A 26565-nucleotide genomic window follows, 5' to 3' on the forward strand; every position below is an offset into this window, starting at 1 on the left:
TGGTCCTGTCATCCTCACTGTACAGGCAAGGAGGTGGACATTTTGCTAGGACTAGGCCAACATCAAACCTACAGCATGTAGATTAGATTAGATTACATTACAGCGTGGAAACAGGCCCATCGGCCCAACAAGTCCACACCGACACGCCGAAGCGCAACCCACCCATGCCCCTACATTTACCCCTTACCTAACACTACGGGCAATTTAGTATGGCCAATTCACCTGACCTGCACATCTTTGGACTGTGGGAGGAAACCGGAGCACCCGGAGGAAACCCACGCAGACACGGGGAGAACGTGCAAACTCCACACAGTCAGTCGCCTGAGGCGGGAATTGTACCCAGGTCTCAGGCGCTGTGAGGCAGCAGTGCTAACCACTGTGCCACGGTGCTGCCCACTAGCAAACACAATGCATGTGCTTCAAGCAAATATTCATATCTGCTTTCTGAGTTGAAGTGGGACCACTGTCAGTCAGAAGGTATCTTCACACCCAGTCAAGGAACTCATCCAATTCCAGTCTGGGCTGGCCATGATCAGTCTAGCGCTTGGTCTTCCCCAAGTCCAGTAATCTGTGACCTTGTAGTCCAGGTATTGTGCCACAGTCATCCTAGGAGTTGGTTCATAATGGTGAGGGAGCTTATTAGGGGATAGACCATGGAGGCCTGTGAAAGCAGGAGGCTCATCTGGGGTTGAGATAAATGGACTGTATCACAAAGGGAACAAAACAGTGAAAGGTGCAATTTGAGATAAATTAGTGGGAGTACAACAGCGAACTGGGAATTTTTATTTTTATCTAAGCTTGTTGATTGCAGCCAGTGTGATCTATACTTCTCAGAATATTTTGCTAATACAGTTTTATGGCAATGTAGAAATTAGATTAGATTAGATTAGATTAGATTACCTACAATGTGGAAACAGGCCCTTCGGCCCAACAAGTCCACACCGACGTGCCGAAGCGCAACCCACCCAGACCCATTCCCCTACATTTACCCCTTCACCTACCACTACCGGCAATTTAGCGTGGCCAATCCACCTAACCTGCACATTTTTGGATAGTGGGAGGAAACCGGAGCACCCGGAGGAAACCCACGCATGCACGGGGAGAATGTGCAAACTCCACACAGAGAGTCGCCTGAGGCGGGAATTGAACCCGGGTCTCTGGCGCTGTGAGGCAGCAGTGCTAACCACTGAGCCACCGTGCCGCCCCAAAATAAATATAAAAAGACATTTAAAAATTGAGAACTTTAAACTTCTTAAAACATGTTTTTAAAGATATTTATATGTTTTTAGAGATATTTATAAAAAACATCTGTAAAACAATGTAACAAGATTTGGCAATATTTTAAACTGATGTTAGGTATTTCTGAATGATACTTATAACTATATGTTGATGCTGCACTTTACACTGTAACCCATTGTAAAGAAGGACCTGTTTCTGCAATAAGAATATTCTATTAAAATTGGAAGCTTCGTTTGACATGAAATTTTAAAAACTCATAGTGAGCCTACATAGTTGCTACACTTTTCTTAATGGGTAATACACAGGTTTTGCGTAATATTCAGTATTTATACTTGTGTCCATTTATTTGTATAGTATTTAGGCCATGTGTCATTGCCCTGTACACTATTTGAGTCTGTAGGTTCAGAGTGTATTGCAAACAATGCCTTAACTCTTTCCAAACAAACTAACAAAAAAACTAAGCATATGCTTTATGATGGAAACACTCTGCAGGATTTGGCAGAATCTGTGGAAAAAGAAAAATCGTAAATTTGAGTTCAATTGGTCTCTTCCTCGGAGCTAAAGCAAGGCAGAAATATGATGGGTTTACGCCATTGAAAGAGGTGAGAGGTGAGGACGAGAAAAAGGAAAGACCCGCGATAGGGCAGAAGGCAGGAGAGATTAAATGACAAAGTTGTCATGTAACGAAAGGTAATGATCATAGGTAAAAACAATGACTACAGATGCTGGAAACCAGATTCTGGATTAGTGGTGCTGGAAAAGCACAGCAGTTCAGACAGCATCCGAGGAGCAGTAAAATCAACGTTTTGGGCAAAAGCCCTTCATCAGGAATACAGGCAGAGAGCCTGAAGGGTGGAGAGATAAATGAGAGGAGGGTGGGGGTGGGGAGAAAGTAGCATCGAGTACAATAGGTGAGTGGGGGTGGGGATGAAGGTGATAGGTCAGAGAGGAGGGTGGGGGAAGGTAGAAAAGAGTACAATGGGTGGATGGGGTGGGATGAAGGTGATAGGTCAGAGAGGAGGGTGGAGTGGATAGGTGGAAAAGGAGATAAGCAGGTAGGACAAGTGCTGAGCTGGAAGTTTGGAACTGGGGTGAGGTGGGGGAAGAGGAAATGAGGAAACTGTTGAAGTCCACATTGATGCCCTGGGGTTGAAGTGTTCTGAGGCGGAAGATGAGGCGTTCTTCCTCCAGGCGTTGGGTGGTAGGGAGTGGCGGTGAAGGAGGCCAAGGACCTCCATGTCGTTGGCAGAGTGGGAGGGGGAGTTGAAATGTTGGGCCACAGGGCGGTGTGGTTGATTGGTGCGGGTGTCCCAGAGATGTTGATCTTAGTAAAGAGACAAAACTCTTGCCCTGTCTGAATGTGAAAAGCAGAATAATGAACTCTTCTGATCAAAAGTAAAAACATGAAAAACAACATTTAGATAAGTATGTGACAAAAATCATACCAGAAGTCAGATTTTGTGGTTTGAAATGATTTAGCATGAATCAAAATGAGAAAGACCCCAGTGTCACATCCTCGGTCAAAAATTTGGAATGGGAGTCAAAAAGCAAAGCAGGGTGAAAAATGACCACGTTCTACAAAATATGGAATGAACTGGTCGGAATTGACAGGCAGAAGTACCTGGTGCCCCTCCAACTACGAGAAAATAAGAGGTAGCCATCCACGTATACTATTAAGACTATTTGTTCCTAAGATAATATAACAACAGTATTTCTGCTCAAGTACAATCCCACAATGAAGCAAGCTGCCAAAGGAAATCGGCACAGCTCCAACACTCAAAATCTTCAAGACCCATCTTTAGATTATTTCCATTTCATAGTTGTCACTCTGTGGAGGTTATGGCATAGTTGTAATATCATTGGACTAGCAATCCAGAGTCCCAAACTAATGTTTTGGGGACATGGATTTAATCCAACTATGGCAGATAATGACATTAAGAGTTCTTGCCTTATGATGACCATATAATAATTGTCATTAAGACTGGGAAAGCAGCCTAAATAATCAAAGACCCCTCCCACCCTGGTTATATTCTCTTCCATCAGACAGAAGATACAAAAGTTTGAAAGCATGTTCCAGCAAATTTAAGAACGGATGGATCTCTCATATACTAGAGCTGATCTTTCTCTGTAGCTGTAACATTATATTTCACATTCTGTTCTATTACCCTGATTTACTTACATAAGGTATGATCTGTCTGCTTAGCATGCAAAACAATACTTTACACTGCATCTGGTACATATGACAATAATAAATCAAATCAAAATGAAGCCTCACGGCATCATGATTGACATATGCAAGGAAACCACCTGCAAGTAACTATGTCAATTTCCCTCAGCTGATGAATCAATACTTTTCCATGCTGATCACCACTCGGATGAAGTTCTGAATTTGACAAGGATGTGGGGGACCTCAATGTCCGTAGTGAAGAGTGCCTGTGTGGCACCACTGCAAACCAAGCTGGTTGAGTGAAAAAGGACATAATTGTTACACTGCATCTGCTGCAGGTAGTGGGGGCACCAACCAGAATGAAAAGCTTACTTGAAAATCTCCATCTTCACCAATCGCCAATTCATCTGTTCGTGACAATGTTTGTAGGAGGAGCCACTGTACAGTCATTGTGGAGACAAAGTCCTGACTTTACACTAAAGATACCTTCCATCATGTTATGGGGTGCTACCACACCACTAAACAGGACGGAATTCAAATCAATATAATGTCAAAACTGGGCATCCATGGAGCGCTGTGACCACCTCCAAAGATCCCCAGCATCACTGATGCTAATCTTTAAACAATTTGATTCACTTGATGTGATAACAGGAAATGGCTGAAGATACTAAATACAATAAAGACGATGGCCCCAATAATATTCTATAATAGTCCTGAAGACATAGGAACATAGGACGGGAAGGAGTGTGTAATTCAGTTTGTTGAGCCTGCCACGTTATCAATACAGTCTTGGCTGATTGAAAACTTCAATGCCTTTTACCACAATCTTGTACACAATTGGTAATCAAAAATCTTTCACTCTCTACCTTAAGCTTCCACAGCTCTCTGAGATAGATAATTCCAAAGGTTCACAACCCTCCAAGTAAAAATAAATCCTCTTTGTCTAGAAGAGTTTTTTGAAGATGTAACAAAGAAGATTGATGAGGTCAGAGGACTTGACATGATCAATATGGACTTCAGTGAGGCATTCGACAAGGTTCCTCACGGTAGACTGGTTAGCAATGTTAGATCACACAGAATAGGGGGAGTCATTTGGATGCAGAATTGGCTCAAAGATAGAAAGCGGATGGTAGTGGAGAGTTCCTTTTCAGACTGGATGCCTGTGACCAGTGGTGTACCACAAGGATTGGTTCTGGGACCACTGATCTTCGTTATTTATATAAATGATTTGGATGTAAATATAGGAGGTATGGTTAGTAAGTTTGCAGATGACACCAAAATTGGAGGTGAAGTGGACAGCAAAGAAGGTTACCTCAGAGTACAGAGATCTTGATCAGATGGGCCAAAGGTCTGAGGAATGGCAGATGGAGTTTAATTTAGTTAATGTGAGGTGCTGCATCTTGGAAAGGCAAATCAGGGCTGGACTCATACACTTAATGGTAAGGTCATGGGGAGTGTTGCTGAACAATCATGGTTGTTCAGAAAAGATTTCCAAGGATGTTGCCAGGATTGGAGAGTTTGAGCTGTAGGGAGCGGCTAAATAGGTTAGGGCTTTTTTTCCCTGGAGTGTCAGAGCCTGAGGGGTGACCTTAGAGAGAGTTATAAAATCATGCAAGGCACAGATAGGGTAATTAGACAAGGTCTTTTCCCTGGGGTGGGGGAGTCAAAACCCAAGGGCACTGGTTTAACGTGAGAACGGAAAGATTAAAAAAGGACTTAAGGGACAAGTTTTTCACAAAAATGGTGCATGTATGGAATGAACTGCCAGAGGAAGTGGTACAATCACAACATTTAAAAGGCATCTGGATGGGTCTATGAATAGGAAGGGTTTAGAGTGATATGGGCTAAATGCTGGTAAATGGGACTAGATTGGGTTAGGATATCTGGTTGGCATGGAGGAGTCGAACCAAAGGGTTTGTTTCCATGCTGTATGTCCCTATAGCTCTATGATTCTAGGACATAAGGGACATCCCCTTTACTTTTAAATTATACTCCCGGGTATTAGACTCCAATCGGGTGAAACATTTTATTTGCATCCACTCTGTCTTTCCCTTTTAGTATTTTGTAAGTTTGAATGATATCATCTCGCATACTTCAAAACTCTGGAGAATCTAAGCTGAGTTTGTTCAATCTATCCTCACAGGACGAACCTGCCATCCCAAGAATTAGTCTGATGAACCTCTGTTGCACTCCATGTATGGCAATAATGTCTTTCCTGAGAAAAGGAGACCTAAACTGCACACATTGCTACAGGTGTAGTCTAATTAAATCCCTATAAAATTGAATCAAACTCTCACCACTCCTGTACTCAAATCCTCTTGCAATAAAAACTAACATTTTATTATCCTTATCTACCGTGCTGCCCGTAATAATCTGCATTTCTGTAACTCATACTAAAGTAAATAACCTCACATTTATCGACATTATATTCCATTAGCCATTCATTAAACCTGTCCAAATCATTCTAAAGCTGCTTTGCTTCTTCTTCATAATACATTTCAACTTAGCTTTGCATCATCCAAAATTTTGAAAATATTATATTTGACCCCAACTGCGAATCACTAGTACTCAAATCCTCTTGCAATAAAAGCTAACATTCTATTATCCATCCTAATAGCTTGCTGCAGCTGAATGTTAGTCTTCAGTGACTTATTGACAAGGAAACCTAGGTCCCTTTGTTCACCTACACTGTCTAACCTCTTACTATTTAAGTAATCATAGAATCCCTATGGTGCGGACACAGGCCATTTATCCCAACAAGCTCACACTGACTCTCCAAACAGCATCCCACCCAGATTCAATCCCCTACCCTATCCCTGTATTTCCCATGGCTAATCCACCTAACCTACACATCCCTGGACAATTCAGCATGACCAATCCACCTAACCTGCACATCTTTAAACTGCGAGAGGAACCGGAGCACCTTCAGGAAACCCATACAGGGAAAATGTATAAACTCCACACAGTCATCTGAGGCTGGAATTGAACCGGGGTTCCTGCTGCTGTGAGGTAGCAGTGCCAACCACTGAGCCATCATGCTGCCCGTAATAATCTGCATTTCTGTAACTCATACTAAAGTGGATAACCTCACATTTATCGACATTATGTTCCATTAGCCATTCATTAAGCCTGTCCAAATCATCCTGAAGCTGCTATGCTTCTTCTTCATAATACACATTTCAACTTAGCTTTGCATCATCCAAAATTTTGAAAACATTATATTTAACCCCAACTGCGAATCACTAGATATTGTGAACAACTGGGGTCCAAGTACTGATCCTTGTGATAGTCCACTAGTTACAACCTGCCAACATGAGAATGTCCAATCAATTCTGACCCTAGATAACAGACAGAGAACAATTATTAATTCATGTCAGTAAGTTGAATCCCATAATTTTTCTAACCAGCTCTCTGTGGGGATTATAAAGGTCATCTGAAAATCTAAGTATAATATATCCAATGGTTCTCCTTTGATCAATTTTGTTTGTAGCTTCTTCAAAAAGCTCTAATAAAGTCATCAAACACAATTTCCCACTTGCAAAACTATGTTAACTATACCCAATCAGATCATTATCAATCAGGTGTCCATCTATCCTATCCTTTCCAATAGATTCTAACATTTTTCTTACTACAGAAGTAAGGCTAACAGGTCTGTAGTTCCCTGTTTTCTCCCTTGCTCCCTCCTTAAATAGTGAGGTGATATTTGCTCCCTTCCAATCTACAGAAATCATTCTAGAATCTCAAGAACTTTGGAAGATAAACACAAATGAATCAACTACTGCTATAGCCACCTTCTTCAATGGTACGTAGCCCTAGGACCCGTCATGTCCTTAATCAGGCTGTTTCCGTTACAATACTGGCATCTACCCAGCAATGTGGAAAATTCCTCAGGTATGTCCTGCTGCAGAAAACAGGACAAATATAACCCATCAAATTACTGCTCCATTGACAGTGCTATCAAGCAGCATTTGCAAATTAATAAACAGCTCATTGTTGCTCAATTTGAGTTCTATAAGGGCCATTCAGATCTTAACCACTTTATAGCCTTGATTCAAATATAGACAAAAGAGTTAAACTCCCAGGATGGGGTCAGAGTGACTGCTTTTGATATCAAGATGCCCTTGAACTGCAGTCAATAGGAATCAGGAGGAAATATCTCTGTTGTTGAAGTTACATGGAGCACAAAAGAAAATAGTTGTGATTATTGGAGTTCAATTATCTTAGTCCAAGGTATCCAAGGTAACCTAGCTTAAACATCTTCAGCTATTTCATCAATTATCTTCCTTCCATCATAAAGTCAGAATTGGGCTTGTTCACTGATGATTGTAGAATTTTCAGCACCAACAACCAAAATAATCTTCCTTTGTATTTGGAATGATTCCATGTCATCAAACATTTCTGCACATATTGCACATTTGTAAGTGTTTGGACAGGATGTTGTGTTATGTCTCATTGCGAGTATGCCTTTAAGAGACATTCTTATAATATCATCACTATCTCATAGCTGTGACCTGAATGTATGAAGGTCTCATTCTGCATCTTCCCTTGGAACACTCGACTTATGACTCGAAGCTTAATGCTATATACCTGAGGAATGCAATGTTTGTACATTACAATAATTACTTGTAATGAGGATTTACTAGATTCTTCTATTATGACGCATAGTATAAGAATCGCTAAAGACAAACTCAAACCACAGGGTTTGAATTCACCCTTCAATGACTAGCCTTATTTAACTGTGATAGATACCATGTGCAAGTTTCAGGGCCCCAAGACCAAATAACAAGAACAAGTGGCCATTGTGTTCTGGAAACTAGGCACCCATCATTGAATTAATAAACCCATACAGTACAGCTCCATGCTCCTAAAATATGTGTCCTAAAGGTATGCCTCTTCTCTATTTCAGAATAGCATTCCTAATACATCAGTGCAACATTTTTCCAATCTTCCACTGCAGACATCCTGTGGCCCCTCTATAGGAGATTACCATCTTAACTCAAGAGTGGTTTTATGGTTAGGCACATGACCCATTAGGAGATTACCAGCTTTGTGTTAACCCTGTTTCCAAGACCATAGAATCATAGAATTTTACAGTACAGAAGGAGGCCAGTCAACCCACTGTGTCTGTACCACTCCTGAAACAGCTACACAACTAATCCCATTCTCTAGTCCTATCTCTGTGCTCTCTAAACTCATCACTTTCAAATAGTTATCCAGCTCTCTTTTGAAAATTCCCATGAAATTCACCTCCACTACTCTCCCAGGCAACACATTCCAAATCTTAACTCTCCAAGGTGCCCAAAACTGAACACAATACTCCAAATGATTTTTAGAGGTGTAGCATCTCTTGCTTGCTTTTATGCTTTATGCCTCTATTATAAACTGAAGGATCCTATACATCTTCTTAACAAGTGTTTTAACTTGCCTGGTCACCTTCAGATAATCATGCACATGAACCCTAAAGTTCCCTTTGTCCTTGTATTTCTCTTAAAGTTGTACCCTTGACCTTGTATCGTCTCTCCATGTTTCTTTTACCAAAATGCATTTCCTCCCATTTCTCTGAATCTAATTTCATCTGCCAGGTGCCTGCTGATTTGGCCAACTTGTCAATGTCCCTCTGAACTTGGTCATCATCATCTTCACAATTCACTATTCTTCCTAACTTAATACCCTCTGCAAATTTAGACATTTTCCGTCAACATCTATTTCCAAATCAGTTATCTAAATCAGAAAATGCAAGCGTCCGAATACTGATCCCTGGGAACAATACTTTCAACTAGTCTCCAATCTGAATAATGCCCATCTATGCCTACCTTAAAAGAACTCAATCAAATTTGTCAGGCATGATCTATTCTTGACTATCCAGTATTAACTTATTTTTCACTCAGTATGTATTTACCTTATCCCACATTATGGTCTCCAACAGTTTCTCCATTATTGACATCACGCTGAAAGGTCTGTAGTTTCCTGGGTTAACCTTTATTCCTTTCTTAAATAATGGTGTCACAGTTGCAATCCTCCAGTCCTGAAGGGCAATTCCTGTGTTCAGGGAGGCCTATAAGATTAGATTAGATTACTTACAGTGTGGAAACAGGCCCTTCGGCCCAACAAGTCCACACCGACCCGCCGAAGCGTAACCCATTCCCCTACATTTACCCCTTCACCTAACACTACGGGCAATTTAGCATGGCCAATTCACCTAACCTGCACATTTTTGGATTGTGGGAGGAAACCGGAGCACCTGGAGGAAACCCACGCAGACATGGAGAGAATGTGCAAACTCCGCACAGAGTCGCCTGAGGCAGGAATTGAACCCAGATCTCTGGCGCTGTGAGGCAGCAGTGCTAACCACTGCGCCACCATGCCGCCCCCAGTTTTTTTGTCAGCAGCTCTGCAATTTGCTCCTTTACCTCTCTTAGCAATCTAGAATGCAATGCATTTAGACTTGGCAGCTGCTCTACCTGAAATGCTGCCAGCCTATTTAGCACCTCTTCTTTATCTATCACTATGCTATTCAGGTGCTCAACCCTACATTTTCAACTCGACCGTTGTCACCAACGGTCGAGTTTGCTAAAGACAGAAGCAAAGAATTCAATTAGTACTTCTACCATAACTTTTGCTTCAGTGAGCAGCTTACTGTGCTAGTTTCTTAAGGGTCCCATTCTATCCTTAACTAATCTTTTACTATTAATGTATTCAAAGAACATTTACTATTTGACTTAGCGCAGCCTGTCATCCTTTCCTCATGTTTTCTCTTAGCCTTCCTTATTCTAGCCTTGGTTTCCCTCTTGCATTTGAGATACTCTTCCTGATTTTTATTACTATCATTATTCTGTTATGCATCATATGCCTCCTTTAGTTTCCTTACTTTCTCATCACTTTGCCTAGTCAGCCAGGTTAGGATGCTCCGTAGTTATTTCTCATATGATCTCCTTCTAACTTTTCCATTATTTCATTTTGCCCAAGTCTGTACTTTTCCAACCAGTTGTAGCAGGCTGAGGTGTATTCTTCCCTTCCTCTTTTAGCATTAAAATGCAATCTAAAGACAAACTTTTGTTGGTCTAACCAGATTTGTTTATCTTAAGGCAAAATATTTACCAGTGAGAGGAATATATGTTCTGTGGAATTTTATATTACATGTGGCTATTGAGTTATTGAGTATAGCACTGAATCCCCAAAGTAAAACAATGTTCCATGTTAAATACTGCTATTCTTCATCTTAACTAGTACAAAAAAGAATCACCATCACTTTTAGATTAGAAACATTCCTCAGGTAGTTATCAAGTGTTAAGTTTGTATTTTTAAAAAATATAACTGCAACTAGAACAACTGAAAGTATAACTATAAACCTCCTAGTATATATTACTGGCCTGGTGGATAAAAATGGATTCTTCATCAGGGAGAAAGAGGAGCTAGAGAAAGGGAAGATTAACAAAATTAGCTGAAAAATTTGGTTGAACAGTTATCTTAAATTAAAACAAATTTCTTTTATCAAAGCTATTTTCCTCTTGAAAATATTTAAATTGGTGATTCTTATGATTGTCACTCCACAAAATTACTTTATACAATCCTCACATTCAAAAGGATATTTATTTAATTGTAATTAAATTGCTTGCAAAATGTTGTACAGTTTTAGATTATAATTTCCCATATTTTCTTGATAATTTACATTTGGTTCCAAACTAATTTCATAATATGTAATGTAAAATGTATGTCTGACCAGCTTTCACTCTGAATAATTTTAGAATGGAACATAAGAGATTTTAAAGTCTTTGAAATTAGCATTGTATGAGACAATGAAACAGGGAATTGTCTAACAAGAAATTTGACAGTTGAAATGGCAAGCCCACTTGCAGACGAATTACAAACTAACCTCTATATTTTGCAAATGTAGAAGAGAAAGATGCTTTTCACTGAAGTACATAATTAGTAGCAATGAATAGGCAGTGATTCAGAAAGAAAGTCACTGAATATGTTAACCTTTTAATGTGGTTAATATATTTAACATGACAGATAAGTCAATAAGAATCTAGTGGCAGGTGTTAGTTTTGTATCTCTCAGCCTAATTAGAATTGGGTTCAAGGAGATTTTCTTTTTCTCTTAACAGCTCTTATTTGCAGCTTATATTTGGACAGGGTTACTTCACTACTTTTCAGTACTTTTCACAATGTTGCGTACCCTCCATTAGTGATAACATGTTTTATTTACCAGGCTGCAAATTGCACTGGATTTCATTGCAGGCTTTATCTTAAATTTCTGCCTGTTTTATACACAAGGTGAAACCAGATGGATGGCAGGTGGTTCAAACATCCCAAGATACATACAAATGTAAGAAATAGGATAGGTAGATGGTAACGATGATAAAGAAGTTCAATAGATTATAATGGATGAAGCAAACCATATAGCCCATATTAATTCATTCATAGTGGGGCATACGGTAATCCTGATGAATTGATGAATTAGTATAATGTTTTTAAATTTATGCAATGGTTCTATGTTCAGTTCACTACCTAGATGTCTATTCCTAACATTGAACACTGACTGCATGAAGGGAAATAATCGTTATCAGTCTTGAAGTTATCTTTTCCTAGAAAAAAACCTTTCTTATTTTCCAACTTCTACAACTGAATTGAATATTCTGGACTTCTTCTTCTGTAACGTTAATTATCTTCTATACCGTAAACCAATTCCTCTTAGAGATTCCATTTCCAGCCTGAAATACCTAAGTCATTTAAAATTTCCTTAATGTGTTAAATGCCTGCTAATACAGATTAGTTTTCATTACATGTCCTTTATTCTTCATTGGCTTCTATCATGTGAATGTCATGGTGACCTAAAACTGAAAGTACTTTTCCAATGATAGCTGACCAGAATATTTTGTGTTTTGTTCACAACTTCTGCTAATGAAGTCTCTACCTTCTGTATTCAGTTCAGCGTTCAATGGTATTCTTTCTACTGGTTTTGAATTATAGTCTGTACATTTCTGCACTAAATTTTATCTGCCAAGAATACTTTTCTTTCCAATTTTGAACAGCTTTCTCTAGTTCCTCCCAGTTTGGTCTGATCATCAAATCCAATTAAATGGCACTGAGGTTCTGAATATAGTCCTCAACTGTAATATCAATTAGACACAGTAAATACTTGAGGAACCCAATTAATATTTGCCTACACTGTTTCAGAACTCTTCTAATGAGCATTCATTGTTTCTCACCCTATAACAAATTCAGGAATATGTGAACTGTTAAAATTCCAGCCTAAACCGTCAAATTTACGTTTCAATCTGGCAGTAACTAATACTTTTTTTTAAATAGATAAAGATCCCAGGACTAAATGTAAGAAAAAAAATGCAAGATTCCATGGTTTTGAACAAACAAAAATAAATTTTACTTTGCCATGTTATAAAAGTAAAACAAAATGTTAAAGTTATGTTGGATTGCCTACATCACATGGATGAAAACAGTTCAAGAAGGCAGCCTAAGGGTTGTTAAGAAGGCATACGGTGTGTTAGCTTGTATTGGTAGAGGGATTGAGTTTCAGAGCCATGAAGTCATGCTGCAGCTGTACAAAACTCTGTTGCAGCTGCACTTGGAATATTGCATAAAGTTCTGTTTACCGCATTATAGTAAGGATGTGGAAGCTTTGAAAAGGGTTCAGAGGAGATTTACTAGGATGTTGCCTGGTATTATGAGGAAAGGCTGAGGGTCTGAGGCTGTTTTCATCAGAGAGAAGTTTGAGAAGTGACTTAATTGAGACATATTAGATAATCAGAGGGTTTGATAGGGTGGACAGTGAGAACCTTTTTCCTTGGATGGTGATGGCTAGCACAAGGGGACGTAGCTATAAATTGAGGGGTGAAAGATATAGGACAGATGTCAGAGGTCATTTCTTTACTCAGAGAGTAGTAGGGGCATGGAACACACTGCCTTCAACAATGGTAGACTTGCCAACTTTATGGGCATTTAAATGGTCATTGGATAAACATATGAATGAGAATGGAATAGTGTAGGATAGATAGGCTTCAGATTGGTTCCACAGGTCAATGCAATATCAAGGGCAGAAGGGCCTGTGCTGCACTGTTATGTTCTATGTTCTACCACCTTCTCAAGGGCAACTAGGGATGGACAATTAATGCTGGGCTAAACAGCGATGCCCACATTCCCTTGAGAACTTTTTAAAAATTCACAAAGCTATGTAATTTAAATGCTAGCATCCAGAATGAACATGAGATAACAGATAACAGATAAACTGGTCAACAAACTCACAAAGCACATCAAATAGCAAGTGTGATCAAGACAGATTCCATAGATTTCTCAACAAGCTCCCTCCCTCCCCCCAGACATTAGTAACTCCATGGGTTATCAAATCTCATAGGACTGCAGACTGCAGACTCCATGGGTTATCAAATCTCATGTAAAATTTACAAGAGATTCCAACTCTTCTCTTTCAAAGATATAGCTTTGGAGCTCCCTCCAAATCTGTTCCATCGTAGACTGGTTTGATGACTGCTCAGGTACTTATGGTTCACTCTCCCTAATGGGAGTGCACTCTCTTGGATTCTGGAAACTGCACTCCTGCAGCTACTTCATGGGCACAATTCCAGTTTGTTCTCAGACAACTAACTTCTTCATCAAGTTGGCTCTGCCTCTGCATTTTTTTCAAAATCATGCTCATCTGCACCAAGAAAGTTTTGCTCTTGGGCTTCATTCACACCATTCTCTGTTGCATTAAATTCTGAGGCCCCACAGACCTCAGTGTTTTTTTTTGCTTCTGAGTCCTGGCCTCAGCACTTAGCTACACCGACTGGCTCCTTGGAATTCTTCTGCAGCCTTTTGTTCAGAGTTTGCTCAAGTCACTAGGTGAAAGCAAAGACTGCAGATGCTGGAGATCAGAGTCAAGATTAGAGTGGTGCTGGAAAAGCACAGCAGGTCATGCAGCATCCAGGGAGCAGGAAAATTGACGTTTCAGGCAGGAGCCCTTCATCAGGAATCCTTCCTGATGCCTTCCTGAAGAAGAGCTCCTGCCCGAAACTTCTATTTCCTGCTCTTTGGATGCTGCCTGACCGGCTGTGCTTTTCCAGCACCACTCTAATCTTGACTTTGCTCAAGTAACACCCATTTCAGATGCAGCCTTTAATCCCTGCCCCAAAGTACCTGACTGATAGTAACCTGAAAGACTTCTCCTTCAAATGCCTTCATCTAACTAAATAAAATTGACAGTTCAATAACCCTTGAATTGTTCTGAGCAACTTTTTAAAAACCTCAAAGCAAGCTCTGCCCTTAACTATAAGACAGAACTGAACATAGCAACTGCTGAAACTCCCTTTTCCTTGAATGTTGCAATATTCTCAGATCATTAGTGCACACGATAGACATTCTGTGTTGAACATGCTCAACTGCGCCATGCAAAATCAGTTTCTCATTCATCACAAAGATTTACACTAATCTTATGCCTTTGAATTTAACTAATAACTTTACAAAGGGGACTTTTTATAATGCCTTTGGAAGTCTCTACTACCAACATAGGTTGTTAATTCCTCAAAGTTTGGTTAGATATGATGATATGTGAATCTATGATGACACTATCGATAGGTTATTGTGCAGATGATTTTTAAGCTTCCACCCGATAATTTAATCCATTATTTTACACAGAATGGAGGCAAGGATAATTAGCATGCAGTGCCCATGATTGTAACCCTTCTTGAATATGCACATTTGACCTAACTCCAACCAAGTGATATCTCTCTAATATCGATTGACTCCTTCATAATGGCAGGCATGGCCTATCATTTCATTCCAGATTTCTATTAATGTCATAATACTGATCATAATTGTTTTTCTCACTTTTGAGCCAAGGTAACCTATCTTTGGCTTTATCTCATTGATATCAACATTGTGAATTTTACTTAAGTTAACTAATTGGAGTTCATGGTGAATACTTGTGACCGGTCAAGCACTGAATACAGGGGTGGAATTTTATAGCAGCTTCAGTGATGAGGACTATGGTGAGATGTGGTGGAAAATTGGCCTACAAATGCAGTATGGCCCATCTTGACATCAAGAGCATTCTTTGCATCATAGCTTATAACGTTCACAAACAGCCTGGTGGCATTCCCATTAGGCTGTGGCAAGTTGTTAAGTGACAGTGATTGTTGCTTGTTAAATATCTGGTTAATAGCCCAATTTGCCTCATTAATACTCCGCCTCCCATCTTGCCAATAAAACAATCTCAGTGTTAGAAAAACTCAACGAGTAAACCAGAGAGAATGTCTAATGGATTCAGTTTGCTGCTTGCTCTAACTGATCTCAAAACTGGAAACCAAGCATCAGCATCTTAAGACACATTCTGTGGGCATGAGCCACATGTACCCATGCCCTCAGAAGTGGCATTCAACATGTTTCATCCTCTAAGAACCCTCCTGGTCTACTGACTGGATGCTTCTGCACTCTAAAGCTGTACTTTAGAGCTCAACCAACAACTATCATTGTAATGCTGCAGCAAGGATGCAGTGCACTCAGCAAATAGGCTATCCAGCTGCTTCCAACGATCAACTAATAGTGGGTGGGGGATTTGCTATCTGCCTTCTGTTTTGGGTTTGCTTGTGAGCTTCTGGGGAGAAGTGCTATCCATTGTCCAAAAGTGCACATTGCCTGATTGAGGAAGCCAGCGTCAAGGAAGTGAAGGTGGTGGGAATACAAAGTACTATGCCCCTATCCTTCCATCCAACACTTCCCTTCCATGATTCCCAGCTCACAACCCCTTTCTTGACCTCACATCTTTAGTTGTGATCCTTCACTGACTCTGGGCCTCTGGTATGTGGATGAATGGCAGCTGCCACCACCTTCAGTGGCACTGATGTGAATGGAGAGCTTTCAAGCTATGGCTTCCTCCAAGTTTCTTAATCTTGAAAAGGTTCAATGCTAGCCACTGAACTAACTGATGTGCTCTTAATACAGTAAGCCTTTCCCAAAAACAAAAGTAGACATATGGGCTCTTGCTAATTCTCCAGAGACTCTTGATGCAATCATTAAATTCCACACTACAGACGTTATGAAGGCTTTGGAGAAGATAGAAAAAATATACAAAAATGGTTTCAGAGATGATTGACTTCAGTTAGCTGGATGCTTTAGAGAATCTGTGGTTGTTCTCCTTCAAGACAGGAAGGTTGACAGGAGATTTGAGAGAAGTATTAAAATCATGAGGGGTCTAGAGAAAAGTAGATTGAGAGAAACTCCCATGAGCAGAAAATGTCAAGAAACAGTGGAAGCTGATTTAAATTGAATGGCAAAAAATCCAACGGTGGCACCAGGGAAATGTTTTACATGCAGCAAGTGTATACACCGACATGACAACAAACGTACACACAAATATGACAACTAGTGTACATCCAGACTTAGCAACACAGACAATACAGCCAGATAGCTTCCTTCTATGCTAGAACTATTCAATGGTTGCATAAATGACCATTCTAAATATTTAACTGCCTCCATCTTGTCCTCAATCATGTTCTATTTGCATCCTTTGTAAATTTTATTCTTCTCTGTCTGCTTACTGAATAAAATGTTCCTATTATGTTTTACCACTGTTGCTATAATTCTTTCTGAAGCATATTTTTTCATTCCATTAACCTTTTCAACTAAGTTCTGTATTTTCTTCTTTTTTTCTGTGAAAGAACCCTTTCCTCATTCTCTCTGCATGAGTTGTGAAGAGAAGTTTTTAGAAAGAAAATTGTTTAACACAAAAGCTGATAGTACTCCACTCCATTAAAATACAGCCCATATTTTGTGTAATTTTTTTCACATAATATTATAGAGGGGAAGCTTTTTCTTTGCAAGTAGTGATATAATTTGAAGTTACTCTAAGAAGAAAATGATTTGCAAGCATTAGGTTTCCATTCAAAACGCTCAGGTTCAAATCCCAAACTTGGTTACAACATCAAAAATAAATGATTTTTCAAGAACTGTTCTTCTCCTATTACTCTACTTCAGACCAGAATATATTGATTTTGATGGTGACAATCAACATATTCAAAGGACAGGCCACATTCCCTTCCAAATTGTAGAAGATCCAGTTTATAACTTATAAAATTATAAACTTTCCTTTTTTTCTTCTTTTTTTTAAACTGCATTTGAGCTTTATTCAGAAATACTGTATGTACTGCTCTTGTTCTTAGATACATCTCCAAGTGAAGCCACCAACATGAATTCTTCTAACAACATTGGGATCAGCGCTCTGTGTGCAATTTGTGGTGATCGGGCTACAGGAAAGCATTATGGTGCATCCAGTTGTGATGGCTGCAAAGGGTTCTTCAGACGAAGTGTCCGAAAAAATCACATGTATTCCTGCAGGTAAAATTCTTCAAACTATTTCAGTACTTTGAGTGATTTATTTCTTATGCACCACACAAAGGTCTTGCAGCAAATTGGTCAGTGTTCACTGGCACTATAGACTAATATTGAAGAATGACAAAATGCAAAGAAGAGGAACTTGGTTCTTGTTGACTAATGCGACCTGCAAAATAACATTATTTCTTAATCATCCCCATGCATAGATATAATGACATGAAGACAATACCCCAAATGTAGCTTAACTTGACATATTGAAGTCAGTGTAATCAAACATTTGGACTATTTGGTTAGGTTGTATTACTAAAATTAACAAATTAGTTAAAGAGAATTTCAGGCCCTCAATTTAAATTATTCCAGGATAATTATATTCGGCAGTATACATAACTCAACTCCAATTTGTTGTAACATGATTATCTGGTTACTGTGCTTGGGAGAAAGACAGAAGTAATGAGAAATAGCTTACTTTTAAAATAAGCAACAACTCACATAATGAATGGAAAGTCCTTACAGGATGGAGGAATTTAAATAATCAGTATGCGTTGGTACCAGGGAGTTAAGAAAGAAAGATGTTCTAGATTTTTTAATATATTTCTTTGTTCATTCATGGGATGTGGGAGTCACAGACAGATTTATTATCCAACTTTCGTTTTCTGATTCTTTCATGACTTTGAATAAATATTGGGGCCTTGGGGTCTATAAGAATGGTGCTGGATGCCTTCTGCATCTGGCATAAATGTCAAAATATTCTGTCTGATGTTTGCAAAACTTCTTAATCTCTGAACTAAGGAGAGAAGGTTTGTTACAAGTGCATAATTACCAGGCGCACTGTAATATCTTGCTGTGATTCCTGCTATAGCCCTTCTCAAAGTCACAGCTAGAAGAACATGGGTAGCAGATGCTTTCAAATATTAACACCTCTACATTTTTCCCCAAGTCACAAACCATCCAGACGTGGACAAATACTCTGTGTTTTTTCATTATTTTTGAGTTAAAAACCTGGCACTCTCTATCAAACAGCGCGGTGGGAATCCCTAGGATAGCTCAGTTCCAATTTATGCCAGTCCAGGATTGTATGACTGGACTCACCACAACCATTGCTCCTTCATTGCCCATGCCAACTCACCTAGTATGCACTATGAGCAGACATTAGGACCAAGGCAGAAAAGAAAAATAATGTTCTAAGTCTGTAAAAAGAAATCACATTTAATGCATTTGAATTCTTTTGTTTCATTAAAGCCTCAGAAAAATAAATGTTTAATTCATATCCAAGTATTGGAATTACAGTCCCAAATCAAAGAGGCTAAAACAACTTGAAGCAGTTAATCAGGCTGAAATGGAAGGCACCCCACTATCATAATGGATCCTTGTGAAATCAGACATGCAGCGCTGATCCATTAATCTGTATTAATCCAGTAATAGAAATGTTTATGGAAAATCCCTTGACAGTTTGACAATTCTTTGGCAGTTCAGTAGTTCCACTGGGCTTATGCACTTCCTTGGCTCATTCCCACTTATTTTCAATAATCCAAAAGGGTGCCTCTTTGAACACATTAGGGACACATGACACTCTAAGGGCAACTGAACCACTTCTGAGGTTTACAGGAATCAGAATCACAGAGGCACCTCAGGTCTCCAAATGGATAGCCCAGTTGTTGAAACTCAATTAACTGAAACAAATTTGCTCTGCACACTTCTCGACTAAAATAGTGGAGATAGCAAAATCATAGAATCATACAATTTTTTTAGTGTGGAAACAAGCCATTTGGCCCATCAAGTCCACACAGACTGTCTGTAGAGCATCCCATCCAAACCCACTTCCTCCCCATCCTATCCCTGTAACCTGGCACTGTTTATCAAACAGCAATTCCCAAGACTAATCCACCCAACCTACACATCCCTGGACACTATGGGCAATTTAGCACTGCCAATCCAACCAACCTGTCTTTTTTTAGATTATGGGGGGAATCCCAAGCACTCAACTGAAATTCCAAACTGGGATTTGAATAGAGACAAGTGATCATTTAAATAGTCAGATGTGTCCACAAACCATGCATTTAGCCCAGGACATCCCCAAACCTACCCCTGCAAAATTGAAAGTGTTGCATTCAGGGACAGGATTTCCCATTTTCAGGATTATCACCATTTTCACAGTGATGAGATGCCTTATGTTGCACATTAAATTTAAATAAATTCTAGGAGGTAAATTATGCATGTCAGAATTCTCTGAGGAATTTATGATATAAATTTCAGCAGGTTTACTAATTTCAGTTCAGTTTAGTTTTGAATTTGTGCATTGGAAGCTGTGAAGAGAATGCAAGGAAGCCATCATGAACTCGAGATCAGTTTAATGATTGAGCAATAAGGTAGAAGATAGAATAAAATGTAAATAGTGCAATTGTACATTTTACTAAAAAGAATGAAAAAGCAGATCAATGTTTTAAAAGACAGACTAGTAAATTTTGATATTCTGAGGGAGACAGGGATCATCAAGCAGGAAGTTAATACAAACAATTAAGAAAGCAATTCAGATATAACATTTCTTGGAAGGAGTTGATGTATAGCAGTTTGGAAGCCTTATCACAAATCTACAGGGTTTTTGAGAGACCTTGACTAGAGTATCATGCACAATTTTGATCTCTGAATCAATGGAAAGATATACCTGTCCATAGACAATGCCACCAATGTTTATGAGATTGATTCTTGGAATGAGAAGGTTATCTCAGAGGGACAGATTGAGTAGAAGGAGCCAATCTTTTCTAAGGTTCAGTATAAGAAGTGTAATCTCTTTGATACATATAAAACTCTTAGAAGGTTTAACAGGCTGTTTCCCCTGGCTAGAGAGTCTAAAACTAAGGATAATGGTCTCAGGAAAAAGGATCAGGCATTTAGAACTGAGATGAAAGAAATTAGTTTATTTAGAGGGTTATGAATCATTGGAATTCTCTATCCCAGAGGGTAATGGATAGCCAATAATTGATTAAATTTGAGGTGGAAACCAAGAGACGTTTGGGTATTAAAAGAATGAGAGATTAAAAGGATAGGGCAAGTGTAGTTTGGCTACGATCTTGTTGAATAGCAGACCAGGCTTGAGAATGGGCCATTGCTATCCCTAATGTTCTTATTCAACCATTTATGATAACTAAATTATGAAAACAAAACACAGCAACGTTCTGGCTCGAATTGCCCTGAAAAGAATTGCCCAATCCAAGATATTCAATGAGTTCAATGGAAAAGGAATTTTTGTTTTGTTTAGCTTCTGTGTTGGATGCCTGGTTATAGTGGAATGCTTCATCAGAAATTTGTAAAATTCAAATTCAAATTATTCCAAAAAGCTTTTTATTCCCCATACGAACAGAGCAATACTCACACCAATTCCACTACCTTAACTATTTTACACTACTAACTGGCAGGGTGCAAAGGTCAAAATGGATCTGAAATGGAGATTAAATCACAGGCCTATAAAAAATGTTCACCTCAAGAAATTTCCATTCACTCAAATGTAAATTTTCTTGCTTAAGGTTAACTGTGCAAGACATCAATTAACCTTTGAAGCAGTTACATTTTTCTGCCAAATGCAAAATGATCTTAAGCAGACTTCAGTGTTTGAGGAATGGCTTGATTCAAGTTAAGGTTACTATTAGCACCTAGTACCAGCCAAAGATGGCAACTTTGCTAAGAGTTTCCATTGATAAAACCTTTACGATATGTCTATGATATATAATAGTGGCTTATTTCAGCAACTAAATAGACTCTGCCATAGCAATTAAGGACTTTTACAAAGATTAGTTTCAGTTTTAAGAGAATTATGTCGACAAATTTCCTTCTTTGATCCCCAGTCTGTTAATGATTAGCACTAATTATTACTCTATAACAATTTTGCTACAGGGTAGTGAAATAAAGGTAGAACTCCATCTACTCAGCAAGTAGTTTGTACAGTCATAAATATGAAATTTCATTCAGAATCTCAGCCACAGAAATATACAAAAATACTCCACATTATTAAAATATAAAAGGGTATTAAACTGGTTTAACACAGACACAAAGGAAATTCCACATCAGTTCAAATTAAGACAATTCAGCATGGTTTCATTTTCTTCTTTCTTGCATTTGTAATGTGTATCATTGTTAAACATGCTTATTTAAATATGGTACCATCTAGTTCAAATTATTATACCAACAACTGGTTTTCCATGAACAATACAAGATAGTTTTGTAAGTCTGAATAGCAATTCATGTTTGCAATGGGAGAGTCAACCTTTGATTTGAGCAGAATGCTGTAAAAGTTCATCACTATAATTCAACAACAGTCAGGTTTGCAAGGCATCAGTGCTACATAGCTCACTGTTCATGTGTGCAGTCATTTTCTATATTTCATCATAATTATTAGTCTTTGGTGGCTATCCATCACGCACCTAATAGGAATTAAAGCTGCAACAAATTAAATAATTGAATTTAATGTCTTCTGGATTCTGCAGAACCGTTGAGTAAAACAATTGAAACTACAGCAATTTAGGTCACTTTAATAACTGACGGTTTCTTTCTCTGACTGCAATGAGAAGTAATTTTCCCCACAGCTGGGGAATTGCTGTGTTTTGCACTGAGTAACATGAATACTTGTTTGACTGCAGGCACGCATTATTGAATTAATTTATTTTAATATTCCCCACAGAGGGTTCAGCAAAGAGCAACATAACAGAATACTCAATCTTGCCATACACGAGAGGGATCATCATGGAGTAGGTTAAAATTACCTTTTTGGAGTAGTCTACTTTCATTCTTTTCTTGCAGTTCAGAGAATATGTTCACTTTTTTCCTTTTTCAATAGTACTTCATTCAGTTTGTTGGTAATCATGTTTAAACATTAACAACATCAGTCCATTCACCAACGTACATCACAACCAAGCTCCTTGCCTGACAGGGATTCTGAGGAAGGGTCACCTGACCCCCCAAAACGTTAACTCTGATTTATCCTCACAGAGGCTGCCAGACCTGCTGAGCTTTTCCAGCAACTTCTGTTTTTGTTTTTGTCTTTGCCTGACAGATTGGATTCTGGATAGAAACCATGATAAGGTAGGTTGAATATAAAAGGGTAAATTGTACTTCATTGTGGAAAAAAAATAGACCCGAGGGGTTGAATGACTTATTAATCCATATTTTCTTTACCTGCAATACTATCCTCCTTGCCTACAAGTAGGATCACATTAGTAAAGGTGTAATGCAGATTTACAAAGATGCTCCCAGCATTGTAAAGTTTTAGCTTTGAAATAGATTGGGTATGCTGGGGTTATTTTATTTTAAACAGAGAAGACTGAAATCTAAGATGACTTAATAGAGGTAAGAAAATTGTGAGGGCCTGTAATAGCATGGATAAGACAGGCTTACTTCTCCAAGCAAAGATGTGAATAACTTGGCCAAGAACTTGTTGGTAGTAAGAGTTGAGGAGAAATACTTTCACCCTGAAGCAGTAGGTGTCTAGAACTCACTAATTGAAAGGGTGGTAGTGGCAGAAACTCTCATCACATTGAAGAAGTATTTGGATATGCACTTGAAGTGCCAGAGCCTAAGTGAACCAAGAGTTGGAAAATGGGATTATGTTGGATGGTTCTCTTGTAACCAGTTCAGACATGAAGGGCTAAAATATGACATTTACTTAACAGCTTGCCAAGTTACAACTGTGACTAAAGTTTTGTGCACTCTCTCATGCCACAGTCATGGTTGAATCAGTGTATGAATCTCAATCTGTTCGATTAAAATTAACATAATTAACAAAAAAAAATTAAAGGCAGGTCTTGCCGACTTCCAGCCAGATCTTACAAATGTTAAATATTTTGAAACAAAGCAAGGAAAGTGAAATTTGCTGCGGTTGTCTACATTACTGTTTTGTTAAAAGGGATTGTTGCTCACAGTAGCTTGTTAATGGGGAATGGATGAAAGGCAAAGGTCTAAAATATTAAATTTGAAACATGATTAGTTCTTTTTGTGTCTCAAGCATAAACCTTGGATTCAATGCATAAATTCCATCTTCCCTTTAAAGAATAACAATATTTCCAACAAAGAGCAAGTGGAGCCCTCTTGTGGTGTAGTGGTAGTGTCCCTAACCCTGGACAAAGAGGCTCAGGTTCTAATCCCACCTGTTCCAGAGGTGCATAGTAAAATCAGTGAACAGGTCGATTAGAAAAATAGATGAGAAAAACACAGAAAGTCCTGGAAGAACTCAGTAGATCTGGTAACATGTAAGGAGAGAGAAATGGAGTTTTTATTCGAATCCAGTATAACTCTTCTGCTGATTTAAAAGGAGGTGGAAAATGTTATGCTAGAGGGGGAGGAGGAGCAAGTGGAACAGATAGTGAGCTTACCCGGAACAAAAGACAAAGGCAGTGATAATAGTGATAAAGGAGATTACAGAGATTTAAATTAAGTTTAAATGTTAATGGTAAAAAGGAGAAAATGGGTCTAATCCACTGAGAGCAAAGCCGACAAGACATATACACCACACAGCCAGGAAGGGTAAGGATGTGAGAAAAACAGAATACAGAGGTCACATTCTGAAGTTGTGGAACTCAATATTGAGTCCTAGGGCATTTAAAGATTTGAAGTAGAAAATGAGGTAGTGTTCCTTGAACTTGCATTGAGCAGGCCTAGGACAGATGTGTTGGCACAGGAGGCAAGGTGGTTCATTGAAATAGCAATCACTGGAAATGGAAGGTCAGGGTTATTGTTGCAGAGAGAGTGGAAGTGTTCCGTAAAGAGATCATCTTGTTTACATTTGGTTGCACTATGTAAAGAAGACCGCATTGTGAGAAATAAACTAGTCAGGCTAGATTGAATGAAGTACGAGTAAAATACTGCTTCACTTGGAAGCTGTGTTTAGGGCCTTAGACATTGAGGAGGGAGAAAATGAATGAGTAGGCATTACATCTTTTGTGATTGCATGGGACAGCACCATTGGGGGAAGTGATGAAGTGTTACGAGTGATGAAGGAGTGGACCAGGGTGTCTTGGAGGGAACAGTTCCTGTGAAATGCCATCAGTGGAGGGGAAGGGAAGGTGTATTTGGTGGTGGTACCCTGCTGGAGGTGGCAGATGTGGCAGAAGGGGATCTTTTAAATGCAGGGACTAGTGGGGTGGAAAGAAGGATAAGGGGAACTCAATCATTTTCTGGCAGGGATGGGAACGAGTGAGGGTAGAAGTCTGGGAAATAAGTTGGACCTGGTTGCGAGTTCTGTTAACCAATGTGGGAAAGGATTGTCATTGAAGAAAAAGGGGTCATATCAGAGGCACTCGAGTGAAAGATGGTATCATCAGAATAGATGAGATGGAGAAACTGGGAAAATAGAGTGGTGTCCTTGCAGGACGCAGGGTGTGAAGAAGCATAGTTGGGGCAGTTGTGGGAGTCAGTGAGTTTGTAGTAGAGTAATTGATACTTATATCAATTTTGTCAAGAAAGTAGCTTACACCTTCCTATTTAAGAACTATGAGTATAGACAGAAAAACTTTCAAATGGAAAATTTGTTCTGTAATTTACAGGAATGATTAAATCAGAAAGTGAGAATTCTTTTAGTTGAAAGATTTTAGTTTATTTCCATTCGTAATGTAATTTATTTTGAAAAGGATTAAACTTTTAACTTGTAATGAGCAACCACCACAAATAACAAGGTATATTTAATCCCACAGCAGAGGTTCAGTGCTGAAGTTCTAACAAAGAACTGTGTCTCGCACAGCAAAATATTTCAAAGACACTTATGGAGCTATAATTCATGTCTTTGTAACCTTAGTGAGACAATAAAATAGAGTAATACATAGCAAAATGCTGCCTCTTCTCACATGCACCCTCCCATCCTCCACCCCATGTCACTCTGACCTACCTTTCCATTCTGTGCTGTTGAAAATGTTAGTGGACACTTGTTTCAATATCAGATTCTTCTATTTATAGCATGCTGATGTGGAGAAATACACAAGCTAAAGGTGTTTGTGTTTAACTGTAAAGAGTGTTTGAAGTCTCTCACTTCATCTATAAATACACTGTACTAACAATATGACCTTTTTGTGCTCTCTTCAAGGTTTAACAGACAATGCATTGTAGATAAGGACAAACGAAACCAATGTAGATACTGCAGATTAAAAAAGTGCTTCAGAGCAGGAATGAAAAAAGAAGGTAAGAAACTTGAGTAGAATAGGTTACATTGGCAATGGAGTCTTTACATCATATAGAAATGCTCTTGTGCTGGAAAGACATAACCAAAACCCAAATGAAATACTTTGGTGAGTCTTATTCCAAATAAGACCAGAATCTGTAGCATTTATGTAAGTTTGGTTTCTGGTTACTTCACATTCATTGGAACAATGGAAAAATGCTCCATTACATCACATAATACTATTTTTTTGAGAAAAATGAAGAGCAGAATAAACATTGGCACAGGTATTGCACTACTGCTTGAGATTACCCTAAAGGATTTATGTTGAATTTGCATCTGCAGCAAGACAGAAACATGGAGTTGGCAAATTTCTACTAAACGTGTTGCACAGCCTACAGGACCATACAATTATGCATTTCAGTGGACTTGCAGCTATAGGTTCAGCTAGTCTCAAGTAAAGGCACTAATGCAATAGTTGGATTAACATGGCATTGGAGAGACTCTGAGACCAGTTGGAAATGGAGTCCATAGCCAAAGTCTGGATTCCTAATTTTATTCTCAGGGTTTCCAGTGTTCACCAAGGCCTTTTAAAGGTATGCTCTGGTTCAGGTCACAACCTCACATCATATATTCCTGAGCTGGCTGGTTCCATTGTCCTGCTCCTATATGATTTTCATGGA

The 26565-nt window shown here is 38.9% G+C and overlaps 1 protein-coding gene across 3 annotated transcripts in view; it reads left to right on the forward strand.

Moving 5' to 3' along the window:
- The window catches only part of hnf4a (hepatocyte nuclear factor 4, alpha), a 175968-nt gene that overhangs the window by 115660 nt on the left and 33743 nt on the right, over positions 1-26565 (forward strand). For all 3 annotated transcript variants that reach the window (XM_087994907.1, XM_087994908.1, XM_043710303.2), the window contains exons 2-3: positions 17577-17751; positions 25811-25905. In XM_087994907.1, coding sequence (XP_087851033.1) covers positions 17577-17751; positions 25811-25905 — 270 coding nt within the window. The remainder of the gene's footprint in view (positions 1-17576; positions 17752-25810; positions 25906-26565) is intronic.

This window comes from Chiloscyllium plagiosum, unplaced genomic scaffold, assembly GCF_037043375.1.
Source record: "Chiloscyllium plagiosum isolate Xiang-an unplaced genomic scaffold, Cpla_swu_hap1 HiC_scaffold_15, whole genome shotgun sequence".
NCBI lineage: Eukaryota > Metazoa > Chordata > Chondrichthyes > Orectolobiformes > Hemiscylliidae > Chiloscyllium > Chiloscyllium plagiosum.